General features: G+C 34.2%; 3 protein-coding genes and 1 long non-coding RNA gene across 4 annotated transcripts in view; 3 read left to right on the top strand and 1 right to left on the bottom strand.

Moving 5' to 3' along the window:
• The window catches only part of LOC134697942 (uncharacterized), an 88,973-nt gene extending 84,863 nt beyond the window's left edge, over positions 1-4,110 (bottom strand). Inside the window, exon 1 of the mRNA XM_063560227.1 lies at positions 3,310-4,110. Within this exon, the coding sequence (XP_063416297.1) occupies positions 3,310-4,110 (801 nt within the window). The remainder of the gene's footprint in view (positions 1-3,309) is intronic.
• Positions 4,111-11,448: 7,338 nt separating this feature from the next.
• On the top strand, positions 11,449-13,902 carry LOC134697941 (uncharacterized). The gene has a single exon (XM_063560225.1). It carries the CDS (start codon positions 11,449-11,451, stop codon positions 13,900-13,902), a length of 2,454 nt encoding a protein of 817 aa, XP_063416295.1.
• Positions 13,903-15,079: 1,177 nt separating this feature from the next.
• On the top strand, positions 15,080-15,802 carry LOC134697940 (uncharacterized). Its single transcript, XM_063560224.1, has one exon. The coding sequence runs from the start codon at positions 15,080-15,082 to the stop codon at positions 15,800-15,802; it is 723 nt and encodes a 240-aa protein (XP_063416294.1).
• A 125-nt stretch (positions 15,803-15,927) lies between these two features.
• On the top strand, positions 15,928-16,376 carry LOC134696554 (uncharacterized). The gene is made up of 2 exons (XR_010102968.1): positions 15,928-16,035; positions 16,207-16,376. It is a non-coding gene; the product is annotated as an uncharacterized LOC134696554 (long non-coding RNA).
• Positions 16,377-18,543: the final 2,167 nt, after the last annotated feature.

Genomic DNA, 18,543 nt, shown 5'->3' with positions numbered 1-18,543 from the left:
AGTAAATGTGCAAAAACTATGGAGTTTATATTTTTTTTTTAACGAAACCCAATATTCATAATAGGTTATCACCTTAAATCTCAGTGCTGAAAAATAACACTTTCGTATGAATCCTGAAGAATCTTTTAAAATGATCAAGCTTTTTTTATTTTTAGTGCAAAGGGATTAACCTAAATAATTATTGCATGGTTCAAGTTTGAAACAAATACAAAAACGTTACAAAACTGAGGTTGTACATTATGTCAATTTCAGCTGTTTTATTTAAGAAAGCTGGCTTGTCATGTTTTGGATTTTTTGTCAGATTTTCAGAATTCTCTGGTTTTATCCCTTAGAACGCCTTGAAAAAGATTGCCCGGTGACCCCCATTTTTCTTTTTGTAAATCTTTTACATGTATAATGTTAAGCCATCTGTAAAAGTCTTATAAAATTTATATTACTTTTTAACAGGTTTTGAGAACTTGTCAATGATAAAGCTATGAAAAGTCAAGAGAGAATATTTGCCCGCCAAAATGTCAATGGCTTATATCTCGAAAACAAGCACGGTGACCTATATATTGTTTTTGCTCTTTGGATTCCTTTATTAATTCCCTAGTATTATAAGCTAGTGTTTTGAAAAGTTAATTACTTTGAAACTGAGAAGCGAACTCCCTTAACAATGCTTAAGTTCTCTAAATCGTTATATTTTTGGATTTTTTTTCTAAAGTTTTACTCTCGAGCGTGTCTCTTCACGGCAATTTTGTTTAATATATTGTCCTGGGGACAGACATCTGGAGTCGATTTCACAATAAACAGCTGCACCACAAGCGCATGATACACCCTTCGTCTTGTGTGTGAAGTTTTATGTAATAGACATAAATAGTTTCTGAGATAGTCTGCGACATGTGAAAAAAAAACTTTTCTTTTTACAGATTGACAGACAGACAGACGGACGGACACCGGACATTTTAATACCATAATACGTCCCATCAAAATTTTGACGGACGTCTAAAAAAACTTATCCCTAAAATTGATCGTAAGTATTCTGAATTTTTCATAACTTGCGATCAATGTTAGTCTCAAGTATTTTTGTGAAACCGACTCCTGTTTCATACAGTTTACTGTTACTGAGTGTTTGAGTGTTTTATATACGAGGTATAAAGGATTAGGGGCTATACGATCCTCATTTGGCCCAATTTATAGTACAAATTTAAAAAATACAATTCATTATCATTACCTTGTCAAAATTAAACTCAGGTACAGGGTGTTCAGGAAATAAAATCGAATTTATTTTTAAACAAATTACCAGTGCAAATACTATGACAAAATGTGTATATTTTGTAAGATATCTCGATTTTTCTTGCTTTACGTCAGCCTTGAAGAATATGTAAGATTGGAAAAGTAAGTGCACATACAAGAAGCAATTTGATATTAAGTAAGAATATGTCAATTGTTGAAATAAAGCTTCTCTTCAATTTTGTTGTTGTTTTCTGTCTGTGCACAATTTTCCTCAAGGAAATATTGATGGAAAACTGAATTTAAGGAAGTTATTGTGACGTCATTACCAAAATAATTGCCATGTCATTCATTTATATTTCTTGTATTCATTTCAAAAATCATTATGTGCCATATGTAAAAGATCCCGATAACCCTTAATTTATTGGTTCATAGCCCGATCTAAACGCCCCTACTCCTTTCTCCAAGTAAACTTTAGTCCGTAACCAGTGTCCTAGTAAAAAGTTCACAATAGATTTTATATAATAATAATCTTTATCGTCATATAAAGAAATTAAATATGTTTGTGACAAACTGAAACAAAAAAACTAAGATACACTCATACATATAATATGTATTTATATATGGACTATTGCAAATATATAATATAATGAAAATACAAATTAATAGCTTTCAACTAGCTGTCAGATATCTGCGAGTACTCTCAGATCTGTTCCTAGTGTCTTTTTGTTATCGGGATGTACAAGTACCCGGCCACGTCCATTTGTATTTTGTCCATTTGACGAGTTAAGTCTTTTTCAACTGATTTTATAGTTCGTTCTTATGTTGTACTGTTATACCACTGTCCCAAGTTAGGAGGAGGGTTGGGATCCCACTAACATGTTTAACCCCGCCACATTATTTATATATGTGCCTGTCCCAAGTCAGGAGCCTGTAATTCAGAGGTTGTCGTTTGTTAATGAGTAACATATTTGTTTTCGTTCATTTTTTTTTATATAAATAAGGGCGTTAGTTTTCTCGTTTGAAGTGTTTTACATTGTCATATCGGGGCTTTTTATAGCTGACTATGCGGTATGAGCTTTGCTCATTGTCGAAAGCCGTACGGTGACCTATAGTTATTTATGTTTGTGTCATTTTTGTCTCTTGTTGACAGTTGTCTCATTGACAATCATACCACATCTTCTTTTTTTATATAAAACATCGTAATATACCACAAAACTTTTATAGAAAATTCAAGTCTTAAAACTACGTTCATATTCTAATATTTACCGATCAAAGTTCACTGACACATAATATTTTAACCCATTGAAATTTTATGAACGCACAAAAACACACTAACTGCTTTCAAAAACACACGGTCATATAATAAAAAATAAAAATGAATTTATTCCAAAAATGTCCTCCTCAATGCACAAACAAGATTTTTTTTATAAAATGACTAATATATATACAGATTCTAAATTTACACATTTTCTTTGAAATTTGAACAAGTCCTTGTTTGAAAATACAAGCTGTGTAAAGATGAAATAATACTTTTATAACACCGAATAAGTGTGTGTGTGTGTGTGTGTGTGTGTGAGAGAGAGAGAGAGAGAGAGAGAGAGAGAGAGAGAGAGAGAGAGAGAGAGAGAGAGAGAGAGAGAGAGAGATAGAGAGAGAGAGAGAGAGAGAGAGAGATAGAGAGAGAGAGAGAGAGAGAGAGAGAGAGAGAGAGAGAGAGAGAAGGGGGATGATGAATTTTTATCACCAATAGTAACTGACATTTTATTAGGTTTATGCATCTATTTCAAGTCTTACAAAAAATATCTCAGCTTGTTTACATCTTATATCTGATTCACTAGGAATAACGACGTCATATATACTCGAAAAACTATATATACCTACTCTGAAAAAGTCTTTGTCTAAAGATGTTAATTACTTTCAATCATACGAAGTACTGATAACACTTCCCATATACAACCACTTTTCTCATAATAAAATTGTGCGAATTTTTTGAAGTCTTGTCAAGCTGCACTTACAAACGTATCCGGTGACAGATTATTTTTTTCTATTTCATATTGATTTTTGTTTTCAATTATAACATTTGATATAACTTACCTTTAGCCACCCATGAATCAGTTCAATGGACGTTGTCGAAATCAATCTGGGAACAAAACTGTGTGGACGTTCAATGGCAGTACTGATTCTTGTCATTTCCTCAGCCGAAAATATGTAATTTGCTCTTTTTGCAACTCTGAATGTTTCATTTGCGTCTGCTGCATTGACAGCTGATTTTAATCTGCTACCTTTAGTTTCAATTTCTACACAAGCCGCTTTCCTTTCACTGATGATGTCTTTGAACTTATCCCATTGTCTTTCAAATTCCCTGCTTAGTATCTTTGTTTTACTTTGAATGGCTTTGATAAGTTCTTTTTCTTGCATCAGCATTTTCCTTTTCCCGTCTTCATATCTAATCTTTTCTACTAACGTAATGCATTCAATTCTTTTGTTAATCTTGTTAATAGTTGTGGTGAACCGTTTAAGTGTTTCAATGCAAGTATCATATCCGTCACTTAATTCAGTCATGGTATGCTTGTTGTGCGTTTCTGTAACACAAAGAGAACAAATAGCTTCTTCACAGTCCTTACAGTAAAGACAGCATAGTTTGCCATCATGGACTGTGCAGCTAATGGACGTCAGATCAGGCTTTTCCTCCAAATCTTCTGAGGTTATATCTTTTGTTTTTATAATTTTGTGCTTGTCAGCATGTTTAAATTTTGGATGGATCGTTTCTTTGCAGGCACTACACATATATCGCTTGCAATCAAAACACTTCCACTGTATCTGGTAACTTACTTCGCATACTTCACAAGGTTTTTCAACTTGTCCCGTATTTTGTGAACTTTTTGATAACGACATTTCACCTCTAGAAATGATCGCTGTTTTCCTGGCCCTTAGCGACGGATTTAACTTCCCTGTTGAAAACATGACGTCAGTCTTAACTGGACTGAAATCTTTAAATAAACCTGTTGTAAACAAAACGGTTGTCAAACACTTCCATACTCTGACTTACAAAATCAAAAATGTACATACCTTAACAAATAAAAAAAAATGTTAGAATCACATTGAACGGCATTTTGTATTCATTCACTGCACGATTAAAGACCTAATAGCACTAGGGTTTTAAAGATAACATAAAAATAGCAAACCAGTAAACGGTCATGATACATGATATTCAAATTCATTTCCGAATACTAGTAGTAAAATGAAAGAACATCAGTTAAATATGAATGTAGAATTTTTTGCAGTTTTAGAAAGTGGTGAAAATTCTAAAAAGTCTACCTTATCCCTTATGGGCAAGGAAAAACTACCGTGCCACGTTCATGTAAATGGATGAATATTAGAATACGGAATGTTCGTATCAGCCCTGGATTAACTACACTTAAAGAGAATATACATATGTATGTGTGTAAAGGGTTTTCAAAGATTCACAGGAGCATTTGGATACTGTCAGTTTCCTTAAATATCACAGCGTATTTCTAATAATAGAACTGACTATATATAGTCAATGTAAATTTAGTGCTGCTAGTTTTACTGATTAAGGCAAATGTTGAGTTTGTGTTTATTTGAAGCAAATATCTTATTATTTAATGTTCAAAGTATGACAAATAAGTTTACTGCATCTATCAAAGCGAAGTTAACGAAATACAATTACTGCAATTAATTTGCCTCGCACTCCTGAATTTCGCCAAGCAATTGACAATAAGCGTCGGATTAAACAAATCCTTCCGACAAAAGAAATGAGTTTAGCTTTCCAATTGTAAATTAACTTGTTCTTTGTAACAAATTCCAGCTGCGCCTGCATTTGGAGTATAATATAATATATGTTGCAGTTGATACAATACTGAAGGGATTACGTTTCTTGTGATGCTTTCCTTAGTTAAGTGTTGCTGCTCACAATGGAGCTATTAAACCAAGATTTTCCAGTGGTGCATTTGACATCATTTTTTCAAAAACATTTCGGACGCCATCGGAATATCGGTTTCAAAGATAACGAATGATATTTATCAATCGTCGTTGCCACAGTCTTGTCCTCCTTTTCCCCGAATGTGACTTACTGACTTTGATCTATCGTCTGGTTAGTACTTAAATGAGTAACAAGACGGTTGCCACACGTGGTGGAGGATCTGTGTAGTCTTCCAGTATCTTTCGCCTCTCTAAATCATTACCAGAGTTTGGAATGTAATTCTACATGTTCTATATACTTTTTGTTAATTTATTTTGATTAAGATGTCCTTCGATGTATTTTACGACATAATAATAAAATTTGCACTCTTGTATCAAAATTTGTTGTTAACAGCATATTTTTAATTAAAAAAGAATTCAAAGTTACAATTCACAAATATATCTATTCAAAATATAAACGGGTTAAATGGGTTTAAAGTTTAAAACATAGTAAATATCGTATAATTGTTGTTCAATAACGCGATTTAAACTTTACTGTCATTCAACCGATATGTGTTTTAGAAGATATGAATGAGGATAGCATTCACAAATACAATGCTTTATTCAAAGCCAGTAAGACAATCAACCACAACTAAATTATGAACGTTATTTGGTATGTTTTGAATAAGCTGACATCAGATCATTTACAGTGATTTCTATTAGATAACGTCTTTAAAACAAATTTTAGATTGTAGGTTTCAATAGATACGACTTTAAACATTTTAATATTTCATTCTGTATTTTAAAGAGTCCAGTTACAACTTTGTGATCTCATGTACTTAATCGAAAAGGACGAATGCACCGAAAAACATAAATGAGAAAACATATTGTTAAAGTACGAAGAATACAAACTTATGATTAAAGTGTAAAGCTACACGACAAGGCAGCTGCTGAGATTATTTGGACAATCAATGCAATATGTGCATCTACAGTCTAAACTGTGTACAGCTTTACAATACAAAAAAGGAAGACCGCCATGCAGCCTTATTAGTCAACAATAAAAAGGATGAAAGGGAAACACTAGTTAAATAATAAAAATTACTAAGTAAATTAGTCCGATCGTTTCACTCGATGAAATGACCGTGCGATAGGCACGACACATATACTTGATAAAAATACAAGAGAAAATAAGGTTACTGTAAATCACTATGTTCATATGTGTGAAAATGTAATCATTCACACCTATAAGAGATGAATATATTATAGGAAACAAGAAAAAAGAAAAGATACCAATCATATACCATACAAGACAACAAAGACATACTAAGTATTGTTTGACCGAAAGAAAGTAAAAAAAACGAAAATACTATAAAGTATAAAATTACATACACCTCCTGTAACTCCTGACAAAAAATCCGTTAATAATGCATGATTGAGAAGAGACTTTTTAAAATGAATCATACATTTGTACATCTAATGTAATACATGTATTTTACACATATATTCCTGATCAGTCACCTAGTTAGTGATGGTGAATGTAGAAACCTTTAAGACAATTCTTCAGTTTTACATCATTACAATGGGTGTCACGTCATGCAGACATCATTTAGCTCTTAGTTTTAAAAAGTTAAACTGTGGCATATGATATTTAAAGGTATAGTTTGATTAAAGACTTTATACAAAATATATTTTCCTACTTTCCACTCATATGGATTGATTCTAAAGAAAATCTGCAGATTGAGACGAAATCACTGTTCCATTTTTTTTTACTCCTTTACCTGTTTTTTGAAATGAATACATTTAATTAACGTCACTTGAATATAATATCGTCAGACGATACACTAAGCAATCTGTTTTACCCATTCACCTGATTTGATATACTCAAAATAGAAGTATGCTTTTAAACATCACCAATATCTCAAATTTGAGATCTATATCAGACAATTAAGATACTTAAAATAGATAATAATATCTGGTTACCAACGTCATAACAGTTGATATCAGTTTGTATCATATTGGGGTTTAAATGTTAGTGACATAATAAAAGATCCTGTGATTTAATTCAATGAAAACATTTCAAAGTGTACACTGTTTTTTACTATTTAAATACTACAGTGTATGCATGGGTATTATATATAAATGATAGCTGCCATAAATATGTAAAAAGGGGGAGGACGATGTGCATTTAAGATTTTTACAAAAAAGGATGTTCATATTTCTTTAAGGGAGAAAGCAATGGATTTACGATTTAGAAATTATACTTTGTTGAATTTGTCTAATTCATTTAGAGGGAATAAACCTTAAACTTTGTCATTGTTTCTAGTCAGCCCAACCTTAAATGTAGTGCCGCTTTCTCTAATATAAAGCAAATGATATCTTAATGCACACAATCTTCATTATAAACACTCAAGACCAAACGTTGTGGATGCCATTTTGACTTGTGATTGAACGAGACTGTACTGTAAATAAAGATTTAGTAGTGTAATACGAATCAAAAATGTATTTTGGATATATAGGTATTAGGATTGCTGTTTCGGTGTTGTTAAACTACACATCTTTTCTGTGACCGTGTCAAGTGTTGTCAACAAAAGTACACTCTGCAAAAATGAGGAGTTTAAGTACCTCTATTCAAAATATGCTGCTGTATTTGTTTTGCTTGTATATTATTTCCATAATGTAGCGCAAAATTAATGTTAACAAATTATGCATGTTAACATATTATTTGCAATATTTTAACATGCAAAATTAAAGAGAAAATGACGAAGTGGGGCAAATAATCAAATTGGAAATGCTTTTACAAATGAATGCTATTTTTTAACATTCATACATTCTATATTGCACTCATGCTGTTTTAACAAAATACTTAATGTACAGCATTCAAACAAGTATCCCTGTTACACACAATTATAACTTAGTATCCATGTTACCGTTGTACATTGATTAGGAGGAAGATACACATTACGATTACAAACTAAGTAGTAAATTGTCGTTTCTTTCCCCGATATATCAGATTCCCATGAACGAAGCACGATGCTATGAACACAAATTTTGACATGTTAAGGTTCATCATAACCTTTTGGCTAAAATGGCCGTATTTACACCCCAAATTTTACTCTGAGTACAGACTAACCTATACACCTGGAACAGTTTTGAGGGATGGCAGGAACTAGATATATAAATTTTAAATGCATTTTATGTTTCAGAAAATTATAAACTTTTCTAGATTTTGCTATCCATTTTTTTTCGTTCCTGCAGAAGGTGCAAAAATTAACTGAGTAGTGAAAACGATTGAGAAGCTCCCCTCATATAATCAATGTTGTGAGTAGTATTGATTTAAATGGACAATAGATGGACAATAGACACCTGTAGACAATAGGTGATTTAACAGGTTTAAACTGTGTAACTGAGTGGACCGTATCAAATGAAACTCGGGTGTTTGTTTATTTTGCTATCTTCTGCAAACTGGAAAAAAATGCACCTCAAAATGCAGGTAAGTTTTTAATTTTCTGAAACGTAGACTTCATATAACTTTTATATATCTAGTTCCTGCCATGCCTTAAAACTTTCCTGGATGTACCAGTTTGTCTGTACTCATAGTAATTTTTGAGGTGTAAACACGGCCATATTTTTCAATTCCTTATGATGAACCTTAATGGCCCAAAGAGGTAATTTGAACGTTATTAATGTAATAAATGTCCTTTAATATGAATAATTGATATATTCGCATAGTCATTTTGATATTGTGTAAGGTTTATATACTGCGATTTGTTTATATTTGGTATGCAACAGGGGTTTTGCATTGAAACTTATTTACGGTTCTTTTTTGTCTACTTTCAGTTCTTACGTAAACCTGCGTAAACCTGCGTAAACCTGCGTAAACCTGCATAACAACGTATACCATGAACTTTGTATAATGTTAGACAACTGGGTGAAATATGCGATGCACTGTATGTTTATTTGACAATTGTGACATGAATAAAGTCATGAATAAAGTATCAGAACTTTCAGTGTATTTTTCTTTGCGACGCCCACAGCTACAGTACGAACTCTACATCATTGACCTGTCTGAAGTGTGAAGATTGCGACACAGATTTGAAGAATCCATGTGATGAACAATTACAGATTGAAACTACATGTTGACAATTTTATGACAATAATAATAATGTTACTAAAATGTCTTTGTTGATAACTTGATATTTTGTGATATACATTGTATTTTGTGATATATATATATTTTGAAATAATTGAACATGATGTCCCGAGGCGATTTCGAGGGCGATATGATTGAGGCTAGCGGTGTAACTCGTACTAGCACGCGACAGCGAGGTTTAACCGATAAGGGATTTTTGTGGCAAGTTGATACTTTAGAGAAAAACTTTCGAAAGGCAGTTTCTTCATGGAAGTCATGGTCAAACAAAATAGAAGTACAATTAAGTGACACTAAAGACACAAATATCATTCGTGAACATCGAAATATATTAGTTGAAAACATGAATCATTTAACTAGTGTTTATAAACAATTATCAAATCTTATTGAAAATGAAAGTGAGTCACATGGTCATCCGGAATTAATTAGTGACACTGATATATTTAAGCGATACGAAACTTGTGAAAACTATCACGCAGATCTCATGAAAAGAATAACGACTCGTGTTCAGGAAATTGATAGAGACAATGTAGAAACTAGAGGTTCATATACATGCAAGTCGAAATCTAGTCATTCATCTCGTTCACATAGATCAAGTGCATCACAACGGTCACAAACTGCTACGCGAGCCGCAGACTTGAAAGCAAAATTAAAGTATATTGCAATCGAGGCGAAGGCGAAATTAGATTTGGAAAGAATACAAACAATACGTGAACTAGAGGCTACCGAAGCCAAGCTAGATGTTATGGATAAAGCTAGTCAAGGTTCAGATTTAGATGAATTGAAGAAATCACTTCCGCAAGATAATACTCTTGATAAATTTCTTCAACACGTAAATCCGTATGCTAAAGTAGATACTGACATTGAAAATATTGAGCATGATGATTTTGTAAGTACTCTGCCAAGGTCAACAGTACCGAAGAAGTTGAATATTGACCATGATCAAGTTCAGTCAATACACAATACAAGTTATAAGTATCCAGTTCAAGGTTATTCCGTCCCAACTGCAAGTCTACAAGGTCAAGGTCAATTTGTCTCAAATGTCGATAAATTTAGGCAAGCTAAGTCTACATCCAACGTCCGTCCATCACTATTAGATCAGTCTGCATTAAATGTAAGTCAGTCATTTGTACAAAGTGAAAGTTATGTGCCAGTAATGACACACATGCGTTCTGAACCAGTAGTAACAAACGTAAATTCTATGCCAGTTGTGTCAAGCGTAAGTTCCGCATTCCTTAATCCATCAGCTATAACATTTGTACCTCAGAATGAAAACACTGCTAATGTTACAGGACAATACGTTCAAATTGAAGACCTTACGAAATCACTCGCCGAACAAGTGAGTCTTAGTCGACTGCCGCCACCCGAACCGTCAGTCTTTTTCGGTGATCCTTTAAAATATCCTGCGTGGAAATCATCATTTTAAACTCTTATTGAACAACGAAAAATTCCAACGTTTGAGCGTATACATTACTTGCGAAAGTATGTCGGAGATTCAGTGCGAGAGGTAATTGAAAACTTTCTAATATTGTCTACCGAAGACGCTTACGATGATGCAAAGGAACTCCTTGAGAAGAGATTCGGTGATCCATTTATTATCAGCAATGCATTCCGTGATAGGCTCGATAATTGGCCGAAAGTACCGTCTAGAGACAATATTGCTCTAAGAAAATTTTCCGACTTTCTAAAACAGTGCTTGTCTGCGATGAAAACTATGGGAACATTGAACGCGTTAAACGACAATAGAGAAAATCGTAAACTTTTGTCAAAATTACCAGATTGGATTGTAACACGATGGTCCAGAATCGTTGCGAAACACAAAGACGATAAGCGTGAATTTCCATCATTTCAAATGTTTGTAGATTTTATAGAAAAGGAAGCAATCATAGCAAATGACCCGGTAACTTCAATACAGTCCGTCAGATCAGAAACTACAAATAGCACTGGTGACAAGTTTAAGACGAATCGATTTCAGCATGGTAAATATGATAATCAGCGTAATAATGTTCTTGCGACAGAAACTTCGCGAGTGCCTGATAAAAACAAAAACACTTACAACAAGGATCTAACATGTACATTTTGTAAGAAAACTGGTAATTTCATCGATTCATGTTATCAGTTTCTTAAGAAGTCCGTGAACGAGCGAAAAAACTTTGCGAAGGAAAATGGACTTTGTTTTGGTTGTCTTGGATATGGACATACATCGAAGAAATGTCAAAAAACGTAAAAAGTGTGAGGTATGTTCAAGATTTCATCCAACGTCTTTACATGGTGACTTTCAAAAACCGAACATTTCCGTCAACAAGGATAAACCGTTAGAAACTGGCACCTTGGAAAATTATAAGTCTCAGGCCGGAGCCGTATTCATGAACAATACAAAAGCAAGTTGCAAAAGTTCTATGATTGTGCCTGTTTATGTGTCGCATTCAGACGATCCCGAAAATGAAAGACTTGTTTATGCTTTACTAGACACACAGTCCGACACTACTTTTGTTTTAGATGAAACACGCCGTGCGTTGGGACTCCGTGGAACAGATGTTAAACTCTCACTATCTACAATGCATGCAGAAAATCATATAGTTGACAGTCGTAAAATAAAAGGTCTAGTGGTAAGGGGATTTGACAGTGAAGTTAGAATATCACTTCCGAACGTATTTACACGTGACATCATGCCAGCAAATCGATCTCATATTCCAACAGCTGAAATGGCACGTCGATGGTCATATTTAGAACACATTGCAGAAAAGTTGATGCCCGTCCAAGATTGTGAGTTTGGGCTTTTGATTGGTTACAAATGTCCTCGTGCACTTATTCCACGTGAGGTAATACCTTCAATTGATAATGGACCGTATGGACAGAAAACTGATTTAGGATGGGGAATCGTTGGTATAGTTGATCCCTTGCAAATAGACAACTGCGACTCGATAGGATTCAGTCACCGTACTCTTGCTCTTGAGGTTCCGAATGAGTTATCAATTAAAAGTGGAGATTCAGAACATGTTTACTTTTCGTTTGGTTCGAGCGTTAAGGAAATAATTCCAAGTGAAGTTGCCCGCATGATGGAACTTGACTTTTCGGACAGAAATGTTAACAAGATTTCATATTCTTACGATGATAAAAGATTTATTTCTATTCTTGATGAAGGAATAAGTGTGGAAAATGGACATTATGTTATGCCATTGCCGTTCAAAGATAACACCCCGCCTATTCTACCGAACAACAAGAACATTGCAGTAACACGTTTAAATCAATTAAAAGGTCGTCTTCAGAGGGATAAAACCTATCGTTCACATTACTTCACAAGCATGAATGACTTTATCGAAAAGGGTTATGTAGAAAAAGTTGAATCGTCTAAACAGGATAGCGATGGTCATGTATGGTATATACCTCATCATGGGGTATACCATAACCAAAAACCCGACAAGTTGCGTGTTGTATTTGACTGTAGTGCTAGATATCAAGGTCATTCTTTGAACGATCATTTGTTACAAGGACCTGATCTAACCAACAAGCTTATTGGAGTAGTATGTAGATTTCGGAAAGAAAACATAGCTGTGATTTGTGATATAGAACAAATGTTTCTTCAGTTTAACGTAAATAAAGATCATAGAGACTATTTAAGATTTTTGTGGTGGAAAGACGGCAATCTTCATGAAGATCCTATAGAATATCGTATAAACGTTCACTTATTTGGAGCCGCTTCTTCTCCTGGTTGTGCCAACTTTGGTCTGAAAAGAGTTGCTGACGATTACGAAGATGAGTTTGGATCAGATATTTCAAACTTTTTGAGAAACGATTTCTATGTAGATGACGGTTTGAGGTCCGTTGCGTCCATCGATGATGCTGTAAGTTTGGTAAAGGGAAGTCGAGAGATGTGTAATAAAGTAGGTTTAAAACTACATAAATTCCAGTCTAACTCGAAAGAACTTTTAAATCTAATACCAATTGAAGATAGAGCAAAAGATCTAAAGAACTTAGATTTATTAAATGACAAACTGCCGATTACGAAGACTCTAGGCATACAATGGTGTATCGAATCCGATTCTTTTCAATTTCGCATTGAACTTACGAACAAACCACTTACGAGACGAGGAATACTTTCAACGTTAAGTTCCGTGTATGCTCCCTTGGGATTTCTTTCTCCTTTCGTACTTCTGGGTAAACAGATTCTACAAGAATGTTGTAGCGATCAAATTGATTGGGACGAAACGCCTTCTGAAATTTTGATACAAAGATGGCAACAGTGGCAAAATGACATTCAAAATCTAGCGCAACTAGGAATTCAGCGATGTGTTAAACCGAAAGACTTTGGAAATATAACAGTATGCGAACTTCATCATTTTTCTGATGCTAGCACTTTAGGTTATGGACAATGCTCGTATCTACGATTAATCGATGAAAATGGACTTATTCATTGTTCACTTCTAATGGGAAAAGCCAGAGTTACTCCACGTCGTTTATTAACAATACCTCGTTTGGAATTGTCAGCCGCTATTGTATCAATCAGAATAAGTCAACTACTGAAACAAGAACTTCAATACGAGAACATTACTGAGTGGTTTTGGACTGATAACAAAATCGTTCTTGGTTATATTGCGAACGATAACCGAAGATTTTAATATATTTGTAGCAAATCGAGTACAACAGATTAGAGAACACTCTAGTCCAACACAGTGGAAGTACATAGACACCAAGGAAAACCCTGCAGATGTAGCCTCACGAGGGACAAGCGCAAATGATTTGGTGAAGAACTCAAATTGGTTTACCGGACCGAAATTTTTATGGACACTTCAATCTTTTGACGCAGATGCGAATAAACCCGATTTGTCACTGAATGACCCTGAAATACGAATAGTGAAGGCATTTTCTACTACGATGGATGTTGTTGAATTTGCGTCTATGATAGAACGTTTGGGATATTTTTCTAATTGGAATCACGCAAAGCGAGCTGTAAGCATTTGCTTAAAACTAAAGGACACACTTAGATCTCAAACTAAAAGTAAAAACCAATCAATTGTAAGTACATTGTGCGTTAACGATATGCAACGTGCAGAGATTGAAATTATCAAACAATTGCAATCATCGTCATTTAGCGAAGAAATAGCTGTTTTACAATCGATGGGTGAAGGTAAAACCTATGAAGATAGACAATCAACCCGAATTCGAAATGTTCAATTGAAACGAACTTCATCATTATACAAGTAAGACCCATTTCTAGATTCGGATGGAATTATTAGAGTTGGTGGTCGTATTCGACGAGCGGAGTTTAACTTGGCAGTTTAACATCCAGTGATCATTCCTAGACATTCACACGTAACAGAACTAATCATACGACATTTCCACGAGAAAGCCGAACACCAAGGAAGAGGCATGACAATAAATGAAATACGTGCGAACGGATTTTGGATAATTGGTTGTAGTACTGCCGTTTCTAAATATCTAGCAACATGTGTAATTTGTAGGAAACATAGAAGTAATACTCAAGAACAAAAAATGGCTGACTTACCGAGTGACAGGCTTGATCCGGTACCGCCTTTCACCTATAGTGGAGTTGATTTATTTGGACCGTAGTACATTAAAGAAGGACGTAAAGAACTTAAACGCTATGGTGTCTTGTTTACGTGTCTATCATGCCGAGGCGTACATATAGAGACAGCAAATTCACTCGATACCAGTTCATTCATCAATGCGTTGCGTAGATTTATAGCCATACGTGGCCCTGTAAGACATCTAAGGACAGATAGAGGAACCAATTTTGTAGGTGCGGAACGAGAATTGCGAGAAGCTTATTCTGAAATGGATGATAAAAGTATAAAACAATTTCTTTCGAATGAAGGTTGTGATTTTGTAGAATTCAAAATGAATGTCCCATCTGCCAGTCATATGGGTGGAGTTTGGGAACGTCAAATCCGGTCAGTTAGAAATGTGCTTGCGTCACTAATGCATCAATCTGGTACACAATTGGACGATGAATCTTTGAGAACTTTTATGTGCGAAGCCGCAGCAATTGTGAACAGCCGTCCTTTAACTCTTGACAATTTGAATGATCCTTTATCAGAAGAACCCCTAACGCCAAATCATATACTTACGATGAAGTCAAAGATTATTCTTCCTCCGCCTGGACAATTTCAAAGAAGTGATATTTACTCTCGAAAACGCTGGAGGCGAGTTCAGTTCTTAGCAAACGAGTTTTGGAATAGGTGGAGAAAGACGTTTTTGTCTAATCTACAATCTAGAAAGAAGTGGACTGCTCCTAGACGAAAAGTCGGCGATATAGTTATGATAAAAGATGAACAAGCCGCGCGAAATCAGTGGCATCTTGGGAAGATCAACACAGCACACGTAGATGAGGATGGACTTGTAAGGAAAGTGCGGGTTACGATCGGTGCTCAAATTGACAAAAGTGGAAGGAGGAATTCACCTCTTCAGGAATTAGATAGGCCGATTCAAAAACTAGTGTTAGTATTAGAAGTAGGGGAAACCGAGGAAGTCCCCACCGAGGAGCTTAATGACATTTAGTATGCGATGTTCAGTAATGGTAGTATAGTGGTAATAAGACTATGATATTTTGGAAAAATTAAACATTAATTTTGGGGAGCCATGTTACCGTTGTACATTGATTAGGAGGAAGATACACATTACGATTACAAACTAAGTAGTAAATTGTCGTTTCTTTCCCCGATATATCAGATTCCCATGAACGAAGCACGATGCTATGAACACAAATTTTGACATGTTAATGGCCCAAAGAGGTAATTTGAACGTTATTAATGTAATAAATGTCCTTTAATATGGATAATTGATATATTCGCATAGTCATTTTGATATTGTGTAAGGTTTATATACTGCGATTTGTTTATATTTGGTATGCAACAGGGGTTTTGCATTGAAACTTATTTACGGTTCTTTTTGTCTACTTTCAGTTCTTACGTAAACCTGCGTAAACCTGCGTAAACCTGCGTAAACCTGCATAACAACGTATGCCATGAACTTTGCATAATGTTAGACAACTGGGTGAAATATGCGATGCACTGTATGTTTATTTGACAATTGCGACATGAATAAAGTCATGAATAAAGTATCAGAACTTTCAGTGTATTTTTCTTTGCGACGCCCACAGCTACAATCCAGGGAGAATATACAGTAAAACTTTTTATTCTATACATATTTATTTTAATACATTTCCATTTCTATTATTACTTTATAAATAATCATATTATCATATAAAGTCTTATCGAAGTAAAGACATTACAGACGCAGTGATGTGATATTTACGGAGGAGTTCCGTAATCGATTCATTTAATAAGATTTTTAAACATGTGAAATATGTGAATAAGAGACAACGAGGTTACTGTTTCTTTATGTTATACTTTTGGATTGATACAATTTTCTAGGAAGTGTTGGTTTATGATAGAGAATGGTAAGTTACATTTGATTTTATTTGTTTCTAATAAGGGACAAATGCTAAATATAATAGACCTACCATTAGTGCTTCACCAGGAGTCAAAGTGTCATGACTGCGTAGCCGGCCTTCCAAGATCTCTATTGAAGTGAAATGTGCCAATTCTAATAAATCTGCAAACATGCCAAATATAATTGATTTACCATTTATGATTTTCCATTAAATTCAATTTATCACAAACTTTAAAAAAAAAAATAACTGATACCACTGAAGCCAGAAACATCACGCCACAGTCTCGATTCTGTACCTTCGTTCCAGGCAAGAGAAAACCTATGTGTTGTTAATGACTTGTTGACATTTCTGTAATTTCAGAAATGCAAATAAAACATTGCAAAATGATGTAAATTTTTACTCAATGCTATTTTATAAATGCAGTTTATTCAAACAGAAACGTCAAATGTAAAAAAATTATACAATTGCAAGTTCGTCTTGTCTGTCCGAAATAAGAAACCGTTTGAAAATACGTAAATTCGTGTTCCAATTACTTTGCCTGTCAGTCTATGTCATAACTTTTCATCATGTGCATGAAAAGTTAAGCTATTTGCAATACTTCTGAACAATAATTAGACTTTCACTAATTTGTGTGCTTTTTGACATTTCTTGATTGGTGTGAAAAAAATAAGTTCTTGGCAAATGATTGGTCGAAATGTAATCATGACGTAAAATTTCCTGTACCAAGTCAGGAAAATGGCCATTGTTATATTGTAGTTCGTTTCTGTGTGTGTGACATTTTGACAATGTGTTTCCGTTGTGTCGTTTGTTTTCTTTTATATTTGAGGGTGAATTCACATTACTATAAGACGTGTCACGGTACTTTTCTATCCCAAATTCATGTATTTGGTTTTAATGTTATATTTGTTATTCTCATCGGATTTTGTCTAATGCTTAGTCCGTTTCTGTGTGTGTTACGTTTTAATGTTGTGTCGTTGCTCTCCTCTTATATTTAATGCGTTTCCCTCAATTTTAGTTTGTTACCCCGATTTTGTTTTTTTGTCAATAGATTTGCGAGTGTTAAACAGCGGTATACGACTGTTGCCTTTATTTATTCATCCAAATTTCCAATCGTGACGTCATGAAAAAAGGCGACCATGCCTGATGTAGTTACAAATAAAGAACACAACTTTCTGCAAATCTTTGAAAAAGAAGATTAAAAATCATAAGAGAAACAGATTCCAACACTATAACTCGTGTATTACGATATTTCTACACTCCCAACAGTTAAATTTTATTTATTATTTAAAATGTAACTGTCTCGAGTGGGGAAATAGCGTAAAACACTGTTTGTAGTGCTGGAATCTATATGTCTAAAAGGTACAAATCCATTGGTCTCTTTGTTGGATAAAGATAAAACATACTTGTCTTTTCAAAAACTAATTGAAACGGTATTTTGCCTTTCATTGATTCATAGCAAAATTCCATTCTTAATTAATGTATCTTAAAATGATGGTTTACATGCAACATGAGAAACATGGTTGATGTTTTTTTTTTTTTTAAAGTATACTCAAATATCTATCAATCTGGATTGGCATGAGGCTAACAAAATAGGCATGTATAAAGAGAAAGAAAAGAAGATATTTCCGTTTGTTTGAAGTGTGATAAAAATAGAGTGGCCGTACGGTGACCTATAGTTGTTGATGTTTGTGTCAGTTTGGTCTTTTGTGGATAGTTGTCTCATTGGCAATCATACCACACCTTCTTTTTTTTATATTAGTTACAAGGATAAGGTCAGAACTTTTTCTTCCGTATACACTGTAAACAAGTGGTTAACATTTTTTTTATCAGTGATTTCCTATCTCTT

This window comes from Mytilus trossulus, chromosome 14 (genome assembly GCF_036588685.1).
Source record: "Mytilus trossulus isolate FHL-02 chromosome 14, PNRI_Mtr1.1.1.hap1, whole genome shotgun sequence".
NCBI lineage: Eukaryota > Metazoa > Mollusca > Bivalvia > Mytilida > Mytilidae > Mytilus > Mytilus trossulus.
Note: the sequence above shows the minus strand (reverse complement) of the source record. Positions and strands in the feature narration are given on the sequence as shown.